This window comes from Ostrea edulis, chromosome 8, assembly GCF_947568905.1.
Source record: "Ostrea edulis chromosome 8, xbOstEdul1.1, whole genome shotgun sequence".
Taxonomy (NCBI): Eukaryota; Metazoa; Mollusca; class Bivalvia; order Ostreida; family Ostreidae; genus Ostrea; species Ostrea edulis.
Window position 1 is genome coordinate 40,577,295 of NC_079171.1, and position 21,617 is coordinate 40,598,911.

Genomic DNA, 21,617 nt, shown 5'->3' on the forward strand with positions numbered 1-21,617 from the left:
ACGATGTCATTGACCAATCAATATACTCGATTCTCCATGATATATTGAATTCATTTTGGTTATTTTATTTGTAAGCCACGGACATTTCCAACAGTAACCATCATCTCCTCTTCCACCGTGTTTACTCTGCTTCACTAAACATTAGTGGATATGTGTGTATTTTACATGTCTTTTTTTAAACCGCCTGTATCTACTCAGTGACATCATGTATGTACATATAACACCGCCTGTATCTAGTCAGTGACGTCATGTTTACATGTAACAGAGATTAACAACTTCCCCAAGTCTCGTATTATCTTGGTGTCACGTGTTTTTCCGGTACAATTTCACCTACAGATTTGAATTACGTATACTATCTTACTAATGAAAAACATAAATTTTAAATTTTCCAAATCCTACGAGAAACACATTCAAGATACAACATTTCCAAAAGATAATTCACTTCAAAGTAAAATGAGAATGACGTTTCCAGATGCTTGTCACAAGACCCAAAGACTCGGCAAAAACGGTGATATTTCAAGAAATGTTTACGATTTGTCATTTTTCTTCAGCATATTGGATGATCATCAGATCATTTTCAAATTGTCACATTCGATTCCAATTTCTTATAAGAATGAAATAAACTTTAATGAACATCTATCGATCAAACCAATAATTAAGAATTTACAATCTATAAGTGGGGCTGTCACATATTGAAACATGCCGCTGTACGAGTTGCTTGTCTCTGTTATATCTCTATCTGATTTAGTGTTTCCATGTGTACATATTTTATTGGCTGGGCTCCTGTTTATCATGTGACTACTCAGCCTGTTTTAAAATATATCTGATCGATTTATAGTTACTAATCCATCTATGCAATTAACTGTTATGTAAGATTATGTATATATAATATTTGTTTCTATTCATTAGTTCTAATAAATAACAAATTGACACAATGATATTTTTTCTTATTCCTTTCATATGTAATGTACGGCAAAAACAAGTTACGAATTACCAGAATTGTGGGTTTTTTTCTTATAAGAAATATATATTCTTTGGGGAAACTTGTGGACATGAATATCTGTATGGACAACCACTAACACTACTGAATGTATCATTAAACGTTGCAGTCTCACCCTTTGGTGATAAAGATGCCCAGCCACTCCCAATGGTCCATATATCCTCATCTTCCTACTTGATCCATAATATCATGAATTTCACAAAATGTAAATTTCAGTTTCCATCATTTTCCTGCATTAAGTACACCTGGCACGCTATCTTTCAATCTAAAATGAACTAAAATATGGAAGTGAATAATTCACGGTCGGAGTGTTTTAATAGAGGACATGCCTTCTTTTAAATAGCCCGGTGCATTGAAAACCCTTAAAAACTGCGTACTACAGAAAACACGTTCAGCTCCAGTTATTTAACTTCCTTCTTGAGTGTGTACGGCAGTCAGCATGAAGGTTTCAATATATATCCTGTTGATTAGTTGTGTGTTTTCATATGCGTACGGTAAGAACATTTCTTTTCATGGGAATTCACGACCTAAATTAAATAGGTTGCAAAAGATAGTATTTTCAGAAAAAAAATCGATATTGTTACTTTTGATTTCTATTTTGAAAAAAGGCAATTCAAGGTTTCCCAACAAGGGATCAAAAGACATTGTGTGTTTATTTCACAGCGTCTCATGGTCATCCTATATTGACAAAACCCAATACAACCGATTTTCATGCATTTAACTTTCTTATCGCTAGAACGATTGTGTGCACAGATCAGCTTTTGAAATATGAGAATATAATGATGTTGACATCAGCCAACCATAAGTTTGAGAGAAGAATGTAATGGATGTTGAATTGAAATGAATAAACCTGTCTCATAAAACTGATAGTATTTCAGAATGTTGTAACTAAAAATCGTTTGTGCATGAACATCTAATAATGTGCACACAATGTAGGCATACCAATCATAACGTTATAATAGAAGAGGGAGCGTATCGTAAAATGGAGGGGGGGGGGGGGGGGTAAGCGTCGTTCAAATACTATATCCTTTCTATCATTCGCTAGAGTTTGTCAATCTTGTCACGGAAAAGTGAATATCATGACTTTTATTTTACTTTTAATACCGATATAGCATTAAAAACACCCACATTTTTGTAGACAAAATGTGTTTCAATTGATATCTCTTTTTCTAACAGCTAACTTCTATACCACCCATTATCAGCAATTAATGCTGTGGACTTGTTACTCGATGTCTAAAGTATAAGAATGTTGATAAGTACTTTCTCTGAGAGGGAGGTTTTGTCAAAACTTCAGCGCAATACATGTGATCATACCAAGAAAATAAATCCGGAAAAGTGTTTGATATACTTCTACCCCTAAAGTAGATCATAGTGCACCAATGCTGCTCAAATGCTAACTGCACTTGTATTCCTCCGTGGGGAAGCCTTTGACTAAATATGAGGGCAATATCTGTGATGAAAACAGCCCGGGAAACTGTTTGACCTATTTTAGCCCAAACGTAGGTCAAGCGCGGACCAATCCAGCTGAAATGAAAACTCAACTTGTATTCATTCGAGAGGAAGCCTTTGACTAAATATCAGGGCAATATCTGTATCTGTAATGAAAACAGCTTGAGAAAGTGTTTGACCTATTTTTCGCCCAAAAGTACATGTAGATCAAGGACGGCCCAGTCCAGCTGAAATGCAAACTGAACTTTTATTTCTCCAAGAGGAAGCAATTGACCAAATTTCAGTGCAATATCTGTATCCATAATGACAAAAAAGTCCGGAAAACTGTTTGACCTATTCTTAGTCCAAAAGTAGATCAAGGACGCACCAATCCAGCTGAATTACAAACTCACTGTTACATTTCTTGAGAGGGAAAATGTAACCAAATTTCGGAGTCGTACGTGTATTTGTTATGGAAAAAGTCCAGAAAAGGACCTCAGACGGACGGACGGACGGATAGCCAGTAGCCAGACATGTGCACGGAGAGCACCATTACCTGATACCTCTTGTTTAATGACGGGCGTATGAAAAGAAAACATAAGATACAAATAAAATGATCGAAAACGTGAGTATTGTCATCAACGAGAATTCATTGTATGTCATATAAAATTTGTAAATAAACGTAGAAACTTTCATTAAATGAACTGCAAACAACAATTTATCTGCATTTTGTCGATGTCTTCAATTGGTCTGTACCCATGTAATGATATTTATGCATATATCTTCTAATTTTTAAACAAACTAAACAGTAGATAACTTAGCAATATATTTTTGTTTTTTAAATTTAAATGTATGAATTTCTATATATTGAATTATGTTGGATGAAATATACAATCGATCGGAATATCTTTGAAGAGTTACAATTAAATCTTTAACACTCAGTTCACTAGATTTTCAACCCATCTTAAAATTCTGCTTGTTTACAATCACTAAAAAAGTTAAGGATGACATACATCAAGATAGCTCAGTCAAAGAATAGAGGGATAACTCGTATTTCCGTAGAGTTATCGCCCTTTTCCTAATCGAGAAGCGCAAGCAAGCCGTCACCAAAAGAATATACGAATGCTTTTGCTATGGCACAGTACCTGTGCAAGCATATTCAAAAAGATATAATAAAAAAGATATAATAAACTCCACCCAAAAGAAAGCCCAAAAGATGTAGTTATTCTCATTTTGTATTTTTGGGACATATCACACTTATCTGATGCTCCCTAATGTAATTAAGTACTATTGGCAGGTAATATAACTGAGTGAAACCCGGGGGAATGTAACCTGGTGATGCACGGGATGAGCTCGGTAGGTAATGTACATCTAATTTAGTGATGTCCTTAGGTAGCCCAGTAAGGCATCTAAGCTAGTGACACCTGGGTAGTCCAGCAGGCCATGTAACGTAGTGACGTCTGGGGGAGGGGGGGGCGGCAGGCAATGTGTATGCAACCTATTGACGCCCGGCGGAAATCCGACAGGCAATGTAACCTAGTGATACATGGGTGAGCCCAGCGGGCAATGTACACGTAAACTATAGACACCTGGCGGCGGTTTCACTAACCGATCGTAGATCGTAACGTACGATTACGTTTAAGATCATCTGACTCCCACGTATACGAGCGTTTCACGAAACCTATCGTAGTCATACCTCTTACGATTGCGATTTACGTCTGACTTTTTAGAACTCTTTTCTCTATGGAGGTAGATTTAAAATTAATCCTACCATGGAAAGAAATATTCATTCATTATATCCTCATGGTTTGAAACATATCCTTATCGTCTGCAGTAACCCATGCATGTTGTCAACAAAAATAATGGGAATTTTGAGCCCGATCTCTAGTGTAACGTAAAGAAAATTCTTAGAATGTTTAAACAATTGATATAATATTTTTTATTGACTTTCATGTAACTAAAATCGGGGGGGGGGGGGGGGGGGGGGGGGGGGGGGGGGAGTGATATAAGAAATAACAAAATATTGACGTTTTAGAATTTCAAATGCCATGTATCGATCTGCTCAATAAGTAAACTATGTTCGACGGATTAAAAAAAATAAATAAATAAGAAAATGAAATTATATTGATAAAAGGAAATAATAAAATGAAAATAAATTTGTACTCAAGTATAGGAAATTTTATCCTGCATCAAATCATGGATATGTATTCCGGCGTTTAATCATTGTTGTAAAATACGCTGTAACACTAATGACATATGTATTCACTTATTTGTATAAATTTCAAACAAATCATGGGCTCAATTTGTCCTTAAAATTATTTGAAATTTATTTTCCAAATGCGTTTGTCTTTTATATATATATTTTTTTCGTTTAGGCATGTGCACATATATATGCTAACTTCCGTCTTTACGTGATGATGTATAATCCAGAACATTTATTAGAAATTATTATTCATATTACACTTTATGATGATTGATTTTTATATTGTTTAACGTCCCACTCGTAAATTTTCACTAATATGGAGACGTCACCATTGCCGGTGAAGGGCTATAAAATTTAGGTCTATACTCGGCGCTTACGGCCATTGAGCAGGGAGGGATCTTTATCGTGCCACACCTGCTGTGACACGGGACCTCAGTGTTCGCAGTCTCATCCGAAGTACCGCCCCATTTAGTCGCCTCCTACGACAAGCAAGAGGTACTGAGGACCTATTCTAACCCGGATTCCCACGGGAGTGCACTTTATAATAAAGTGCACCGCCACGGCACATGATACGCCCGTCACATATTGTTAACAGTATAGATTGTACCCATTAAAACATTTTTTATATCAACTTAATTAAATGTCACAGTGACCTTAAAGTAGGATGCGACACACCTTCTACCTAAGATGCATTAGTTGACCAATTTTGGTGATTCTAGGTCTAATAGTTTTCAAGTTATGAGCCGGACAAGTTTTTGCCATATATGGTCATATCTTTTTAATGAAAAGTCACAGTGACCAGGTTTTAATGTGCGACACACCTTCTACCCAAGATGTATCTACAGACAATGTTTGATGATTCTAGGCCTTGTAATATTTAAGTTACGGGTCGGACACGAAAAAACTAATAGACGGACGGACAGACGGATATCTTCTTAATGAAAGTCACAGTGACTTGGTTTTAATGTGCGACACACCTTCTACCCAAGATGTATCTACAGACAAAGTTTGATGATTCTAGGCCTTGTAGTATTTAAGTTACGGGTCGGACACGAAAAAGCTAACAGACGGACGGACAGACAGACGGACGGACATGAACACCATACCATAATACGTCCCGTCTTAAGATGGGCGTATAAAAAGGGGTCGGAACCCCAAGGGTCCGATAATGTCACTTCTCTTGTCTGTATACATATAGGTCTAGTTTGTATGTTTAATTTCTAACGACCTTCATAAAACTACAGAAACGATCCACTTGCAAAATTGGAATTTCAACCCCTCTCCCATTACCAAATCATTTTATTATCATATTTTCCTTAAAATGTGCATGTATTATGCAGTTAGTCAGTTGTGTCAAAGGTATTGATCTGACGAAAAAAAAAAAGCTGGGTACGTTGAATCGCAACGTCTCGGATCGTTAAATCAACTGTTACTAAAGAAACTAAATTTCTGAACATGAGAATATTAATGTCTTGAATCATGCCTAATGTTAAATATACATGTAATCTAACGGTGATGCAGGCATATGTAGCAATCCCCCCCCCCCCCGCGTATTACTTTTCTATCAACTGTTCTCGTTATTATTACATGCAAAGTTTGATATATTGACTAGCACCCCCCCATCACTTTTTGAAAAATATGAATTCTTGCATTGCCTTTACATTTATTTCAGCAGACTGGTCACAGGGGCTAGGCCCGTTTTGGACCCGAAGTCTATGATACAATGAATTTACTATATTTGTGGTATCACAGAGCCCGGGCCAAAAACAGACTTGACTCCTGTGAGACTGACATTTCTGTGGCTGTGCGTAACAAAGAAGGACAACTTTAACTGATTTAAGATTCGAGCCCGGACTGTACAATATTTTTGTACAAAAGCAGACTGCAAGTCTTTGTGATTGTTTTCTTCCTACAAATTATAAACAAACTCGGTCAGGTAAATACTACCACAAAATGATTTCAGGCGGGGCCAGCATGACGGCCATATTGCGCATTTACGTGCATGTAGGATCACTTACGATAACCCTAGACCATTTGTAGGGTTACGATCAATACTGATCGTAAATCACAAATCGTAACTTTTAGTGAAACGGTCGTACGTGCTACGTTCACATTTTTAAAAGTCTGCGTTTACGATCTACGATCGGTTAGTGAAACGGCCGCCTGGGGGAGCCTTCCAGACTACATAAATGATATATAAGTTAATGAAGCCTCGTGTGTGTGTGTGTGTGGGGGGGGGGGGGGGGGGTAGGTCATGTAGTTATATCTTCGTAACTATACATACTATTAAATCTATATCTCTCCATGGATATGGAGCACAACAAAATTTGTTAATGAAAATTGGGGATGTCCAAATCAAAAACTTTAAACCTGCGTTAAAACACATCAAGTGAGTGTGAAAGGTTTATTCTATCTAATAAAACAAGAGGCCCAGGGGCCTTATAGGTCACCTGAGTATCATGTAACAACCTTCAAATGTTTGAATTAGGTTTGTGTTTAAATATAAGGATTTTACTTTTGGATGGAAGAAACATTGAATAGCTATGTGGTCATGAAGTACATGTGTCATTTTTATGTTCAATCAATAATCCTTTTTAAGAAACCTAGGTCTGAGACATCATAAAGAAAAGGGTTATTTACTCCTTAGTTAAAACCAATATAAGAAGATTTTCAAAGAATTTCTACATTTTCACTATATGACCAATAGAGCCCCACCCTAACACAAGAACTCCTGCCCCAGGGGTCATGAATTTCACAATTTTGGTAGAGGGCTCAACGCTCATTATAATTATGCCCACAGTTTGGCTTCTTGATGTCCAGGAGTAAAGAAGAAGATTTTTTTTTAAATTACACTCATTTTGATGGTTTTTGCCACACCCCTCAGGCCCCAGGGGGGCAGGGACCACGAATTTCACAATTTTGTTCCCCTCCACCCACAGATGCTATATGCCAAAATTGATTGAAATTGGTTCAAGGGTTTCAGAGAAGAAGCTGAAAATGTTCAAATGTTAACGCACGACGAACGACGACGGACAAAAACAGAAGATTTTCAAAGAAATATTGCATTTTCACTATATAATCAATCAGCCCCGCCTTTGCACCAGAACCCCTGACCCAGGGGCCATCAATTTCAGTTTTGAAAGAAGCATCCTTGATCATCATTATCATACTATTAGTTTGTCTACTTAATACCCAGCAGCAGAGGAAAATATTTTCAAAGAAATAAAGTGCATTTTCACTATATGATAAATAGGGCCCCACCCTAATACCAGAACCCCTGACCCAGGGGCCATGCATTTCACAATTTTTAAAGAGGCATCCTTCCTCATCATTACCATGCTATTAGTTTGTCTACTTAATACCCAAAAACAGAGAAGAAGATTTTCAAAGAATTTCTACATTTTCACTATATGACCAATAGAGCCCCACCCTAACACACCAGAACCCCTGATTCAGGGACCATGAATTTCACAATTTTGAAAGAGGCATCCTTGCTAATCATAACCATGCTATTGGTTTGTCAACTTAATACCCAAGGACAGAGAAGAAGATTTTCAAAGAAATAATACATTTTCACTATATGACTTATAGAGCCCCACCCTAGCACCAGAACCCCTGATCCAGGGGCCATGAATTTCACAATTTTTAAAGAGGCATCCTTCCTCATCATTACCATGCTATTAGTTTGTCTACTTAATACCCAAAGACAGAGAAGATTTTCAAAGAATTTCTACATTTTCACTATATGACCAATAGAGCCCCACCCTAACACACCAGAACCCCTGATCCAGGGACCATGAATTTCACAATTTTTAAAGAGGCATCCTTCCTCATCATTACCATGCTATTAGTTTGTCTACTTAATACCCAAAGACAGAGAAGAAGATTTTCAAAGAATTTCTACATTTTCACTATATGACCAATAGAGCCCCACCCTAACACACCAGAACCCCTGATCCAGGGACCATGAATTTCACAATTTTGAAAGAGGCATCCTTGCTAATCATAACCATGCTATTGGTTTGTCTACTTAATACCCAAGGACAGAGAAGAAGATTTTCAAAGAAATAATGCATTTTCACTATATGACTTATAGAGCCCCACCCTAGCACCAGAACCCCTGATCCAGGGGCCATGAATTTCACAATTTTTAAAGAGGCATCCTTCCTCATCATTACCATGCTATTAGTTTGTCTACTTAATACCCAAAGACAGAGTAGAAGATTTTCAAAGAATTTCTACATTTTCACTATATGACAAATAGAGCCCCACCCTAACACAAGAACTCCTGTCCCAGGGGCCATGAATTTCACAATTTTTGGTAGAGGGCTCAACGCTCATTATAATTATGCCCACAGTTTGGCTTCTTGATGTCCAGGAGTAAAGAAGAAGATTTTCTAAAATTACACTCATTTTGATGGTTTTTGCCCCACTCCTCAGTCCCCAGGGGGGCAGGGACCACGAATTTCACAATTTTTATTTCCCTCCACCCACAGATGCTATATGTCAAAATTGGTTGAAATTGGTTCAGGGGTTTCAGAGAAGAAGCTGAAAATGTTCAAATGTTAACGCACGACGAACGACGACGGACAAAAACAGATAGCAATAGGTCACCTGAATGATTCAGGTTACCTAAAATGTGACGGATAACATAAGATAGGAAATATGTACCTGTTTCAAAATTACTGTCAGCTGTTATCTGTTATATAAAGCGGGCTATTTCATATTTGTAATCATCTGCATGCGAATCAGATTATATATTTTAATGAAAATGTTTATAACTTTTGCGAGAATGAAAACTAGTACTTTCTACGATTGATGAAAATAATTGATAACTCCATTTCATCATTTACAAGGTATCCGAAAATATTATAATTTTCTCAAAATTAAGAATAACGCGTTTATGAGGAAAGGTAATGATGTAGAAAATATGTATGATTTTGTTCTTTTTCTTATTTTTTTTTTTAACTTATAAATATACTAATATAGTGTACCTTATAATATCATTTATACATAATATTTATAGCATTGCCTTGATATTGTTTGGAAAGTGTAATTTTATGATATGTTTGTTGCTTAATCGTATCCAATTATTGATCGAAACAATAACGTTTAAACGAATTCTACAAATTGTCTACAGATAACATTGCCCTCAACAAACCGGCATGGCAGCTTCATCCGTATAGTAAAACCAAATATTCTGCAAGTAATGCTGTGGATGGTCGCAAATCTAACCTCCACGTGACTGGGAACCAGTGTGTGATATCGGATATTAATCAAACGACAGCCACATGGAGAGTGAACCTAAAGGACATCCTCAGTATACGTCACATTACCATTCATTACAGGACGGACAATGTCACATGGGGTTAGTTTCCATATCTTATAAAAATGTACGATATATACATGTATGTAACTTATAATCATACTGATTATTACAATTTCACATTGACAGGAAACATTTAAAGCACAGAAAGTGGTAAAAGCAATGAACGGAAGTGTGAAATATCCGTTCTCGAACTTGACATTTCAGGTCCGCAAAATCCATACTCCGGCAGATTTGTGGGGTTTTCGTTATACGTATCAAACACAACCGACAGAACACGTGTCTCTGACACAGACTACACCAGGGATACCATACCCGCTGTCATTAACGTCACCTGTCCAGTTCACGGACAATATGTCATCTACTACAACGAAAGACTACAAGGAAAGACCTACCCTTCTGGTTATAGTCTCTACGCATTTAATGGTGTCTGTGAAGTCGAGGTTTATGGTATGTTTTAATGATTTTAAATTATGTGACTAAAGTGAACAAGCATTCTGAGAGTATTGCATGGCAACACATAGTCCCCTACTGGTTGCAAAAATTATGATACCACAACATTATTCAGAGTTCATTATGTAGGTTATGGTAAAAGGGAAAATTCGGGAACCAGGATAGAAAATCAACTACTAGTCGAGTAGACCAGGGAAAAAAGAGAAAATTACAATTAAGTTTAATTAGGTCTTTAACCAAGTCAATAAATTGTGACATGTAGGTGATCATGAATAATTTAGTTATACTGTTACATTACTATGCTAGAAATTTTAATGAGTGTAGTACTCTTATCTACAGAGATAAGAAACTTGGATGTAAACTAACAATTCATGCTATTTTTTTAAGTTCAAGGGTCATAACTTAATGAAAAATCAATGGACCGAGACAAAATTCAAACTTGATCTGTAACTTGTTATGGCAAAGCAATGAACCAAATATCAAATGAATATCTGCAAGCACAACCAAAAAAGTCCGGACAACTGATAATTCATGCTATTTTTCTAAGTCAAAGGGCCATAACTTAGTGAAATAGCAATGGACCAAGATGAAACTCGAACTTGATCTGTAACTTGTTATGACAAAGCAATGTACCAAACATAAAATAAATATCTGTAAGGACAGAGTAAAAAGTGCGGAAAACTGGACAGACGGACGGACGGAGCGCTTAACTTAAAGTCCCCTTCGACTTCGTCGGTAGGGAACTAAAAGGTAAAGGTAACGACTAGTGATCAATCTCATATAATTCCTACAAAAAATACAAAATTAAGAGTCGGACAAACACGGACCTTGGGGCACACCAGGGGTGGGTTCAGGTGCTAGTAGTGTTATGGATCAGAATAATCTTGATCGTGACCATCAAAAAAATAATCACAAAGAATTCATCATTTTTACAGAAAACCCCCTAGTGAAAAAATACTAACTTGCAGTAGGTCTAACCAAAATTCACAAAACAGTGCCCGTTGCAGATTTATCACTGAGCTAAATTCACGAGGATATATAAACTGTCACAGTCGCAGTTCATACACTCATGTATTTTCAAAAATTAAATTAATTTTTCAGTATTTATATTTTGTCTGACGTGTTTCATACCGATTGTTAGGTCGTTTACCTGGTCAGGATATAGGGCTTACGGCGGGTGTGACCGGTCGACAGGGAATGCTTACCCCTCCTAGGCACCTGACCCCACCTCTGGTGTGTCTAGGGGTCCCTGTTTGCCCAACTATCTATTCTGTATTGCTTAAAGGAGTTATGAGAATGATCACTGTTATCATCACATTTCATTTTACTGCAATTTTTCTTCGGTTTCCCCTGCCGTTAAAACAAACGCACTATCTTCATTAAAATCCTGCATCGCATTCATGGGGAAATGGTTATCAATACAGTTGGTAAAATTAGTGAAGACAAAAACAGGGTTTTCTACACAAGTAAAGAATTATTGTTTTCTTCAAAGATAACCCCTTTTACGTGCATAGACACATTTATCAGACTGTCTGTACTTCATTGTTTATCATTGAATATCCATTACAATTGATTTTCAAATAATTATACGTTCCTTCATAATTAATCATAACATGTATAGTCCTACCTGTGGCGTGGTGGTCTACATTGACGATCCACGTTTTTATATCGTTAGCCTGTACTCATCTTTTAGGAGTACGATATTTCTATAGGAGTAGCAGATGATCCTCATTTTATGAAATATATTCCACACAGTGTCGAATGAATCAGCATAAATAAGTGTCAGTGATAAACAGAAAGTCACTAGGGCACTTGCAGACAATCGTCCAGCACATTGCAATTTTGAGTAATTGTTCTGTCAAAGGATTCGTTATGATAAATGTACTCATCTCGTAGCTCAGATCTTTCTGGCATCAACTTCTAACTCGACAGTGACCGTATTTGTTCCTGAAATAAAAGATGATATTTTTTGTTGAGACGACGTCTAAAAACGATGATGTCCCTCATTTCCGTTTGCTTTGTGCGAAAACTGTACTGAAAGTACATATTTGATAATGCCTCGTGTCACGTCCGTTTATGTTGTTTCACGGATTCTTGAGCCTTTACCATATTTCCATGAACTTCGCTGCATGCCACGTGTCATTCTGATTTGTAATTTCCGTGCTTTTCAAATAAACATGATTACGAAACTGTTTCTGTCATGGACATTCCCTTCAAAGGGTATCACTATATATCTTGGCTATACCTGCGGTGATTCCAATATATAATTTTATATATTTCACATTTATTCCAAACCGCTTTTGCTCTACGGCTCTTCGGTGGAATTTGAAAAACAACAATAACCTAACTAGGCATCGTTATTATGACGTCATAATAAAAGAAAACGTAAAATATCTGGCGCAATAAATGTTCAAAGAAAGCACAAAGTATTTATGTATTATACTATAGGATTAAATATTCCTTTTTTAAGAATCTATCGATGTGTAAACTCTGGACATTTTACTCATAACTGAAAAAAAGTGCAAAGCACTTCTATGTTAAGTTTGTGAGTAAACTGCAGAATTTACACATTGATAAATTCTTCCAAAAGAATGTTTGGTTCTCATAATTCCAGTTCGCTCCCAGTATCATTAATTTCAAGAATTTGAATACTTTCCTCGCACAATGTTATTTCTTTTCAAACGCATATGTATGTATAGCGTTTTTGGATTTATTGATGTGTAAATTATCATTTTGCTTGATTTTTGCCCAATGAAAATGATTGTAATAAGAATAATTGGAATTATTAATATGTAACAGGTTTTCATATGCGTATAAACATTTCAATTCACGAAACATTATGAATTCAATTAGACATGTGATATATATAGTAAATTATCGATTGAGTTTTCGGGTTAAATTTATTAATGTAATATTGTTCTTTTGCCCGCCGTATTTGTTCATCTTCTTATATAACTTTATAAAATGGTATTTTTTTTCGAAACGTCCTCTGTCGCACACATCAAAGTGTTCGCTACAGGCATTGTTTCTAACAGATGGGACCCTGAGTTGCTGTTTATGGACACGTACTCAAAAAGATACTTTATTCCGGCTTGTCCTATATGTAGTTTTCGCCACATCCTTCATAGGTCATGCAGTGAATTACGAGGAACGATAACCCTGGATAGAAATTGATATAATGCAAAACTGTATGTTTTATAGTGTTTCATTTAAGATTTTCAGACCTTTAGTAAATATAATTATTTTAAGTTCAAAACATAAAACACGTTAAAGAATTGTTTACACTTTTAAAGATGTAAACAAAGGGGTAGCCATTTTTAATTTAGGGGTTCTTTCTCACTCCTGCAGGGCAGGTATAAAAATATAAAAATACGATGCAGGAAGTTAACACATGCATGCTCTTCTGTGTGGGCTCTATATGTTTAATAATAATTGTGCGTCTCTTTATTTTAAAGGATGTCCCAGCTCTGGGTTTTACGGAGAAGAATGTTCCTTTCCGTGTCCAGATGTCAACTGTAGATATTGTCATATAGAGACGGGGACGTGTCAGGGGTGTAACCCTGGATATAAAGGTCACCAATGTGAACAAGGTATGATATACGCTTCGACTGGTAAATCCTCAATTTCGTTGTCAAATCAGAACACTCAGTCAAATAGTCACGGAAACATTTAACTGCTACTTTCGTTGCCTATTTTGTGTGCTAACAGCGTAATTTTCGTTCAATGATAATGCGAAATCCTCTCTACCAAGCTGATGAAACATCGCCATGTTTGTTGTTGTCTGTGTCATTCGGAACACTCGGGTTTATTCATTTAACTGGAGAAGAAAGTGAAACAAGAGACATCGCTGGGATGGAACACGACGTTTTGTTTCAGGGCAAACATGACGGTCACGTAACCTTCTCGGTCAATCACATTACGTTTTATAAGCGATTCTTTAATAATATCAAATAGCCTACCCTAACGCATATACGCTCACTAAATTCATTTTATATCATACAAAGATACTTGTAAATATATACTTTTTAAAAAGTTTGGAAACAAGAGTGAGATATGCAATAAATCAACAAAACAATTATTGAGTAAGTTATTTATTGGATCTATTCTTTAATTAGTATCAATACTTGGCCAGGTTCGTATATTCATGAATCGACCTCATCAAAGTCAATCGCTGTATAATAAACCACCCGATAACTTACATATGGAAGTAACTTCCAACGACTAACTTTTTTGAGTTACTGATATTTGCTGTGGGAAACAAATACATGTATCAAATTCAATAACAACTTGATATCAACAGTGATGTACAAGTATTACAGTGGGCCAGGTTAGAATACCGGTAATCTGTTGGCTAAAATCTGTAGAACACACCACTACAGATTCAAACTTTTCATATGTTTCACTGCGTTTATTGTCTTTTTGTCACATTTAGCGCCATGACGAGGATTAAATGTAACAGGGAAAGCAATTTGAAACATTTCTCTCTGTATATTATGTTACTTTGCCTTAGCTATTGATGCTCGTCACCGTTCTTTTGTTTTTTGTCTGATCAATGAAATACTGAATAACATGTACTACATAATCAGACTCAATTATATTATGATACATAATGATATACTGTTTGTGTTGTGTAGATTATTTTATGATTCATTGCTTTTATCATTGACATACTTGATGAGACGTAGTAGTTAATTACGCTGAACTACAATTATGATAAACATAATGATACGCTATTTGTGTTGACTTTTTTTTTTGTTCTGGAAGAATGTGACAGTAGACAGTATGGTGAAGACTGCCAGCATGAATGTGGGAAATGTAAAGACATGGAACAGTGTCATCATATAAACGGCACATGTTTAAACGGATGCGAACCAGGTTTCAAGGAAGGAAGATGTGTAGAACGTAAGTAATGGTACATATATGCGTTTTACAAACAATGTTTGAAAAATATCGTTTTTGTACTTAACAATTTCGGGCAATAATTCAGCATTTCAGCTTAATTTGGAGATAATCGCCCTAGAAATAAGAATAATCACAAGGAAATATCCATGCATAATATTTTGGTTTCTTTGAAGTACATGTAATATAATGATTAGTGAAGAATGATTGCAATCCAGGGAAAGGGTATTGCACCGAAGCGGGAATTTTCCCTAATCGGAGCTCCGTGCCAGCACTCGTGACATAGAACTGACCTTCATCCATATGTGTACTGGTATTGCGTATTTGCCATTTAAATACCTGTAGGAGTCCCCAGTACTAAGGGCAAGTCTAATACATTTCATGTGCCAATACATTATACATGTAGTTTAAACATAATTTTTGAAATTGTGAAAATTAAATTGTCTTTTTTTCCTTCTGGGTATAAGATACAATATATACGGTTACATGCTACGAGTGTATCAGTTATCCAATATTCTAAAAGGTCTTATACCCGTATGTGTTACTTTCTACAACCAATAATTGACAACTGTTCATAACTCTGGCCATAAAACAGAATATGGGAAATTTAATATGCATTAATAAAGTTCAACATAATTCGAAGTACATGGTCCCGTGGGGATCCGGGTTAGAGTATGCCCTCAATACCCCTTGTTTGTCGTAGAAGGGGACTAAATGGGGCGGCCCTTCGGATGAGACCGCAAAAATCGAGGTCCCGTGTCACAGCAGGTGTGGCACGATAAAGATCCCTCCCTGCTCAAACGTCATAAGTGTCGAGCATAGGCCTACATTTTAAGCCCTTCACTGGCAGTGGTGACGTCTCCATATGAGTGAAATATTCTCGAGAGGGACGTTAAACAATATTCAATCAATCAATCAATCGAAGTACATGTATCTGAAAACATTGATTCACCATTATAGCTATTTGCTACTGGAAAAAATGTCATCTTATCCACTTAACCCTTTCTCTACCGGCACATTTTAGAGGTTTTTAAAGACTAAATGACAATAACTTTACGTCAACTTAAATCTGCATGTATCACGATTTGGTAAAGGCATATTACATATAATTTTGTTAGGAATTGAACAGGGAATATTTTTGTATAAAGTTTGTCAAGGTATCCCATGACCTCAAAGAGGTCTACGGGGTGAAAGGTCATATAAATGCACATTTTTGCAATTTTTGTTCTCTGATATATATATATATATATATATATATATATATATATATATATATTACGACCCCTCTCACTAGATTAGAGTCAAAAATAGGAAATTCTAAATGTATGAGCTGATGTGCCTTTGAAACATCATAATCAAATTAATCAATTTTTTTGACAAATATTTTTGGTTGCTAAGTAACAACACAGATAGTACAATTTTGACCATGATTTGCCTTTCTGCATACATTCGACATAATTTAAATATAATTACATTGAATGATGATTAGTAAATGTCACATTATTTTAAAAATATAATCTTTCAATAAATCTTAATCATTTTAAAAGGTTTTTAACAAAAAATATGATGATGAAAATTAAGGTCAAATGTCATAAAATGGAAACTTTGTACTTTATATACATTGTATATATCCATCATTTTCTAATAATATGACGTTTTACCATTATGTTCCACTAATTAGAATAAATATTGCAACATTAAAACAAAGATCTTTATTGTTAATCTAAAATAATTTAACTTTTTGCATTCAAATATATTTGGTTGCTAAGCAACAGCACCTTATCAAATGTTATCAAAAAGTACTACTCGTTTTTCCTCTCAAAGTTCAACGTATACGAATGTTCAAGTACTTACTTTCAATCACTAGATTTAAATGTACTTGCATCATATTTAACAAAAATGTTCTGATATTCAACCTCTTAAAACCTATTTATAGACATCATTCTTGATACACTGTACTGGGTTGTTCCGATAGGGGTATGCATTGACCAATATCTGTCTATCGACTGAAACTTCACAGCAGACGTCACATGTATACGATAATGCACAAAAATCTGAAATTTTTATTCTTAATACTTAGCCCTTAATACTAATGTATCGTCAGAGCTTTTGAATGCTCAATTGGTTCTGTAAATGTTTTCTATAGTCAAAGCCCTCTGAACATTACTAATATACATTTAATTACTTATGAAATTTTATCAGAGGTAATTGTAGTACACATCTAATAAATGTATTAGACGCACAGCAAGATTAATTTTGGTAAAGATAATCTTTATATTATTCGTTTTAAACTGGAAATCACTGTCACAATATCGGTACTTTAAAACTATTAATCACCGTACAATTCCTCTTCAGTGAGAGGCTGCGAACTTCCTTGGGAAGCATAGTGACAATCCTTCCCCCTAGATATCTAAGCATAATGGTTGGTGGCAACACAGATGGAGAAAACCAAAATCTTCTGTCAAAAACAGCTTCATAAAACTGCAGTTCTCTGAATAATCGGGTCCCATATCTGAAAGGAAATTGCAAATAAAATCAGTATTGGCCACCATACCTTATTTATCAGCATTTAGAAAACTTGTCAACTTATAATTATAAAAAGAATAATGATTTTCCGATTATTATTTTTTTTGGTCTCTTTTTATATGTATGTGATACCTAGTAAATAGTAATGCAGTAAACAAAAACCAGTAAAATGGTACACGCATGTCAGTGTATCATGACGCCATGATTCCATTTGTGAATGTATTATCTGGATTTATTTGAATGTTAACCAAATGTATACATATTTAACCCTATATTCAACTTCAAAGAGGCATACCAACTGCATGCCAGGCTGTCCCTCCGAATTAAATGCCACAGTTCTTGGATTAGGTGTCCCTGTGTCCTACATATCAGCATCCTCCAAATGCATGTCTGGCTTTGCCAGTCGACTGCCACTAGCGGATGATACCTGGGAACTTCCCACTAAATATTGGGATGTTAATACCCTTTTTAAAGATGAAAAAAATTACAATTAAGAATTCTTGGTTTGTGTTTTAAAGCAAAGTATGTTTCATGTTAGCAAGGGACAGTTTCGCACTTAAGTACAGCTCAAATATATTTAAAGATAGAGATGTCCTGTATTTCAAGTGACATTTGGTAGGGGATTGCGTACATGTGTTAGAAATGAATGGACTATTTTATTATACATTGCTAGTGTAGCAGAGTGCTTAATGATAAAAAAAAGATATACATCATGTAGGTGTCAGCATTATGCCTAGCATATAGAGGGAGGGGGGGGGGGTACTGAAGAAATTCTGGTCCGGCGAAAATACTGCAACTCTGAGGGAAAATATATGACTCCAGATATAAAAGTAGAATTGAATTAGTTCTTCTTGGTACATAGTGTCTAAATCCCCTTGCATAGTACTCTGATGGGATGTGCATTTAGTCGAAATTAGAGAAAATCTAGGCAAAATCATAGCTCATAACATACCAGTACAGCATGTATGGATCACATGTAATTTACGGTCATAAGCTACTAAGTGTATATAAAATACATGCATTTAGATAAAAGAGAAATCTATATGATTTTTCATTAGCCTGTCATAATCAGACTTTGATTGATGTTACGTAAGAACCCCCCTTTCGGTCCAAACACACATTTAGTTTATATTTCTGTTACAATATGAAGAAAATAATTCAAATTAAGATAATAAATTCTATCATTACAATAACGTAATATGTGTTTTCCTAGCAGATTGTGTTTTCTTTTCATAGAAAGATAATTTCTTATAAACATGGAAAAATCCTGGAAAATAGCCTTCTCACCAGCGGTCATAAATGCCCAGTCTGATTAAAACCACCCCATCCCCCTTTTCATTGCACACTAAATCCACCCACTTCTTACACTAGCGCGTCAGGTAAGGAGAAAATTCTGGAAAAGGGGGGGGGGGTGTTAATCAGACGGATTAATGCCGGACCAGGACAGATTAAATGATGTCAGCTCTTAATAAACAATTGGGTGTTATTCACTTGGTTTAGAAATCATAAAATATAAATATTTTCTTTCATGAAATGAAAAATTATTGAATCAATCGCGTTAATTAATCGTGAATTTTTCATAACATGACAAAACTGCAATATTTTTTTTCTAGCCTATGTGGTTACATCAACTTACATTTATATGTATATACTGAATGCATGATCGTTTGGGTCATCCTGCAACAGGAGATACAAGGCATCTTCTTCTGACATCAGGTCGTTTTAATGATGTAAAATATAAGCCTTCGCTGTGACAGTGAAGCTGTGTTGTTTTCGTTGAAACGTAAACAAGTGTGTTCCCCGTGCACACTTTCAGAAAACCCCGCGGGGCCCGCGATCCCGATCACGGAAAAATAAAACTACAGGCTGATATATGTGAACTTCTTTTTAATTTTCTTTGTTTGGCAGGGGAAAAAATATTACTATTCCGAACAAATATAACGTTTATATCTGAATTTGAAGTATTTTATTTAGGTTTTTTACTCTGTCGATGTAACATTCTCAATAGATGTTTTATGAAGTTACATGTAGGTTGTGTAACTGTTATATACCAATATTGGTTTAAGGTTTTAACTGTGCGACCTTGGCCTTACAGTTTAACCCTTTTTTAAGAAAACGTAACATAATAAATATCTCCTGAACTCTTTAAAATAGGGCTAATATATTTTACATAAATTCCTCATGACAACCCCTTCCATTAGATATCATTCTGTTTGGTTTTGTAATTTTGGAGTTTGACCTACTTTTGAGAAAACATAATCTATTCAAACCCCCCGAACTATTTTATGACGATGTTTAGATATTTTGTAAATCTATAATTTTCATGAGAAGGCTGTTCAGCAAGGTCATGCTAGTATTATCATTGATGAGGCATTGTCTTGCTGTGTGAATTATAATTTGATTTTGTCATGACCTTAGGCTAAGCTGGTACCACAATATGGGGATAAAAAAGTTTCATGGGAATAAAAACGAAGATGTATTTTTTTTTCACATCACAACAGCAGGACAAAGGTGTATCATTTGAGCCATATGGTTTTTAAATGTTCATTCTAGTCTCATTTATATCGGATTTCCCAATCATTAAAATGAACTTATTTTTTAACATGATTTATGCGCATACTGTTTACAACTGTTTTGCATTGATGAGAAAATGGGTATTGCTATGACAACATACAATTGTTCAATGTAGTGTTATATGATTGATTGTATATTGTTTAACGTCCATCTCGAGAATATGTCACTCAGATGGAGACGTCACTATTGCCGATGAAGGGCTGCAAAATTTAGGCCTATGCTCGGTGATTATGGCCATTGAACAGGGAGGAATCTTTAACGTGTCACGCCTGATGTGACAGGGAGTCTGGATTTTTGTGGTCTTATCCGAAGGACCGCCCAATTCAATAGCCTCTTACAACAAATAATGGAATACTGAGAACCTATTTTAACCCGTCTCCCCGCGGGACCTGTAGGGTACAGACATATCACTGGGATAGTATATACATCAAAGGCAACTACACTGTAGGAAGTTTAAATGTTACACCTTTAACATCACATCACATATCTGCCTATGCTCGAAAATTCTCTCAATCAAATTTCATGTCAAATTTCATTGGTATTTCTCCATGTATTACTCTTTTCCTGTAAAATTGAGCTCAATTACAGTCATGCATAAAAGCGAATAATAACGAGGCGTTACGGTGTTGTGCTGATAAGTAATATGTTCATTAATACGGCCCAGCCATTAGCAATATCAATAATTAAGGGGTACTAAAAGCCAATTTATTTTCGATAGAACTGTAAATATGAATATAAGCATCTTTCTTTCAATAGCATGTGATGGTTATGAATATGGAGAGGGATGTCAACAGAGTTGTGGATCGTGTCTAAATTCAGAACAGTGTCACCACGTAAATGGATCTTGTTTGAATGGATGTAATCCGGGCTACCAGGGAGAGACATGCAAAGAAAGCAAGTTGTTAACATACATCGTGATACTATATTATGCTTTAAGGGTAAATTATTGAAATTTGACAGTAATGTTAAGGAAATGTTTCATGTTATTTTTTTTTAAAATAACTCCACCTCTAGGAAGGGGGTGATCAGAGACACCCACACTATATTTTATATCAATAATTATGTACATAGTTACACTGCTGTTTGACGAAAAGTTTAGAAATATGTCAAGAATGCCGATTAGTTCTATAAATGTTAAAGGAAATTCGTTTTTAATTTGGACTGTGACATAAATGACGTAAAAAAGAAATGTAGACACCTATAACATT

The 21,617-nt window shown here is 35.6% G+C and overlaps 1 protein-coding gene across 1 annotated transcript; it reads left to right on the forward strand.

Annotated features, from left to right (window-relative positions):
* Positions 1–802: 802 nt before the first annotated feature.
* On the forward strand, positions 803–21,359 carry LOC125661681 (laminin subunit alpha-3-like). Its single transcript, XM_056147616.1, has 6 exons — positions 803–1,494; positions 9,772–9,999; positions 10,165–10,407; positions 13,866–14,000; positions 15,175–15,312; positions 21,166–21,359. The coding sequence occupies exons 1-6, from the start codon at positions 1,440–1,442 to the stop codon at positions 21,357–21,359; spliced, it is 993 nt and encodes a 330-aa protein (XP_056003591.1). The 5' UTR covers positions 803–1,439.
* Positions 21,360–21,617: the final 258 nt, after the last annotated feature.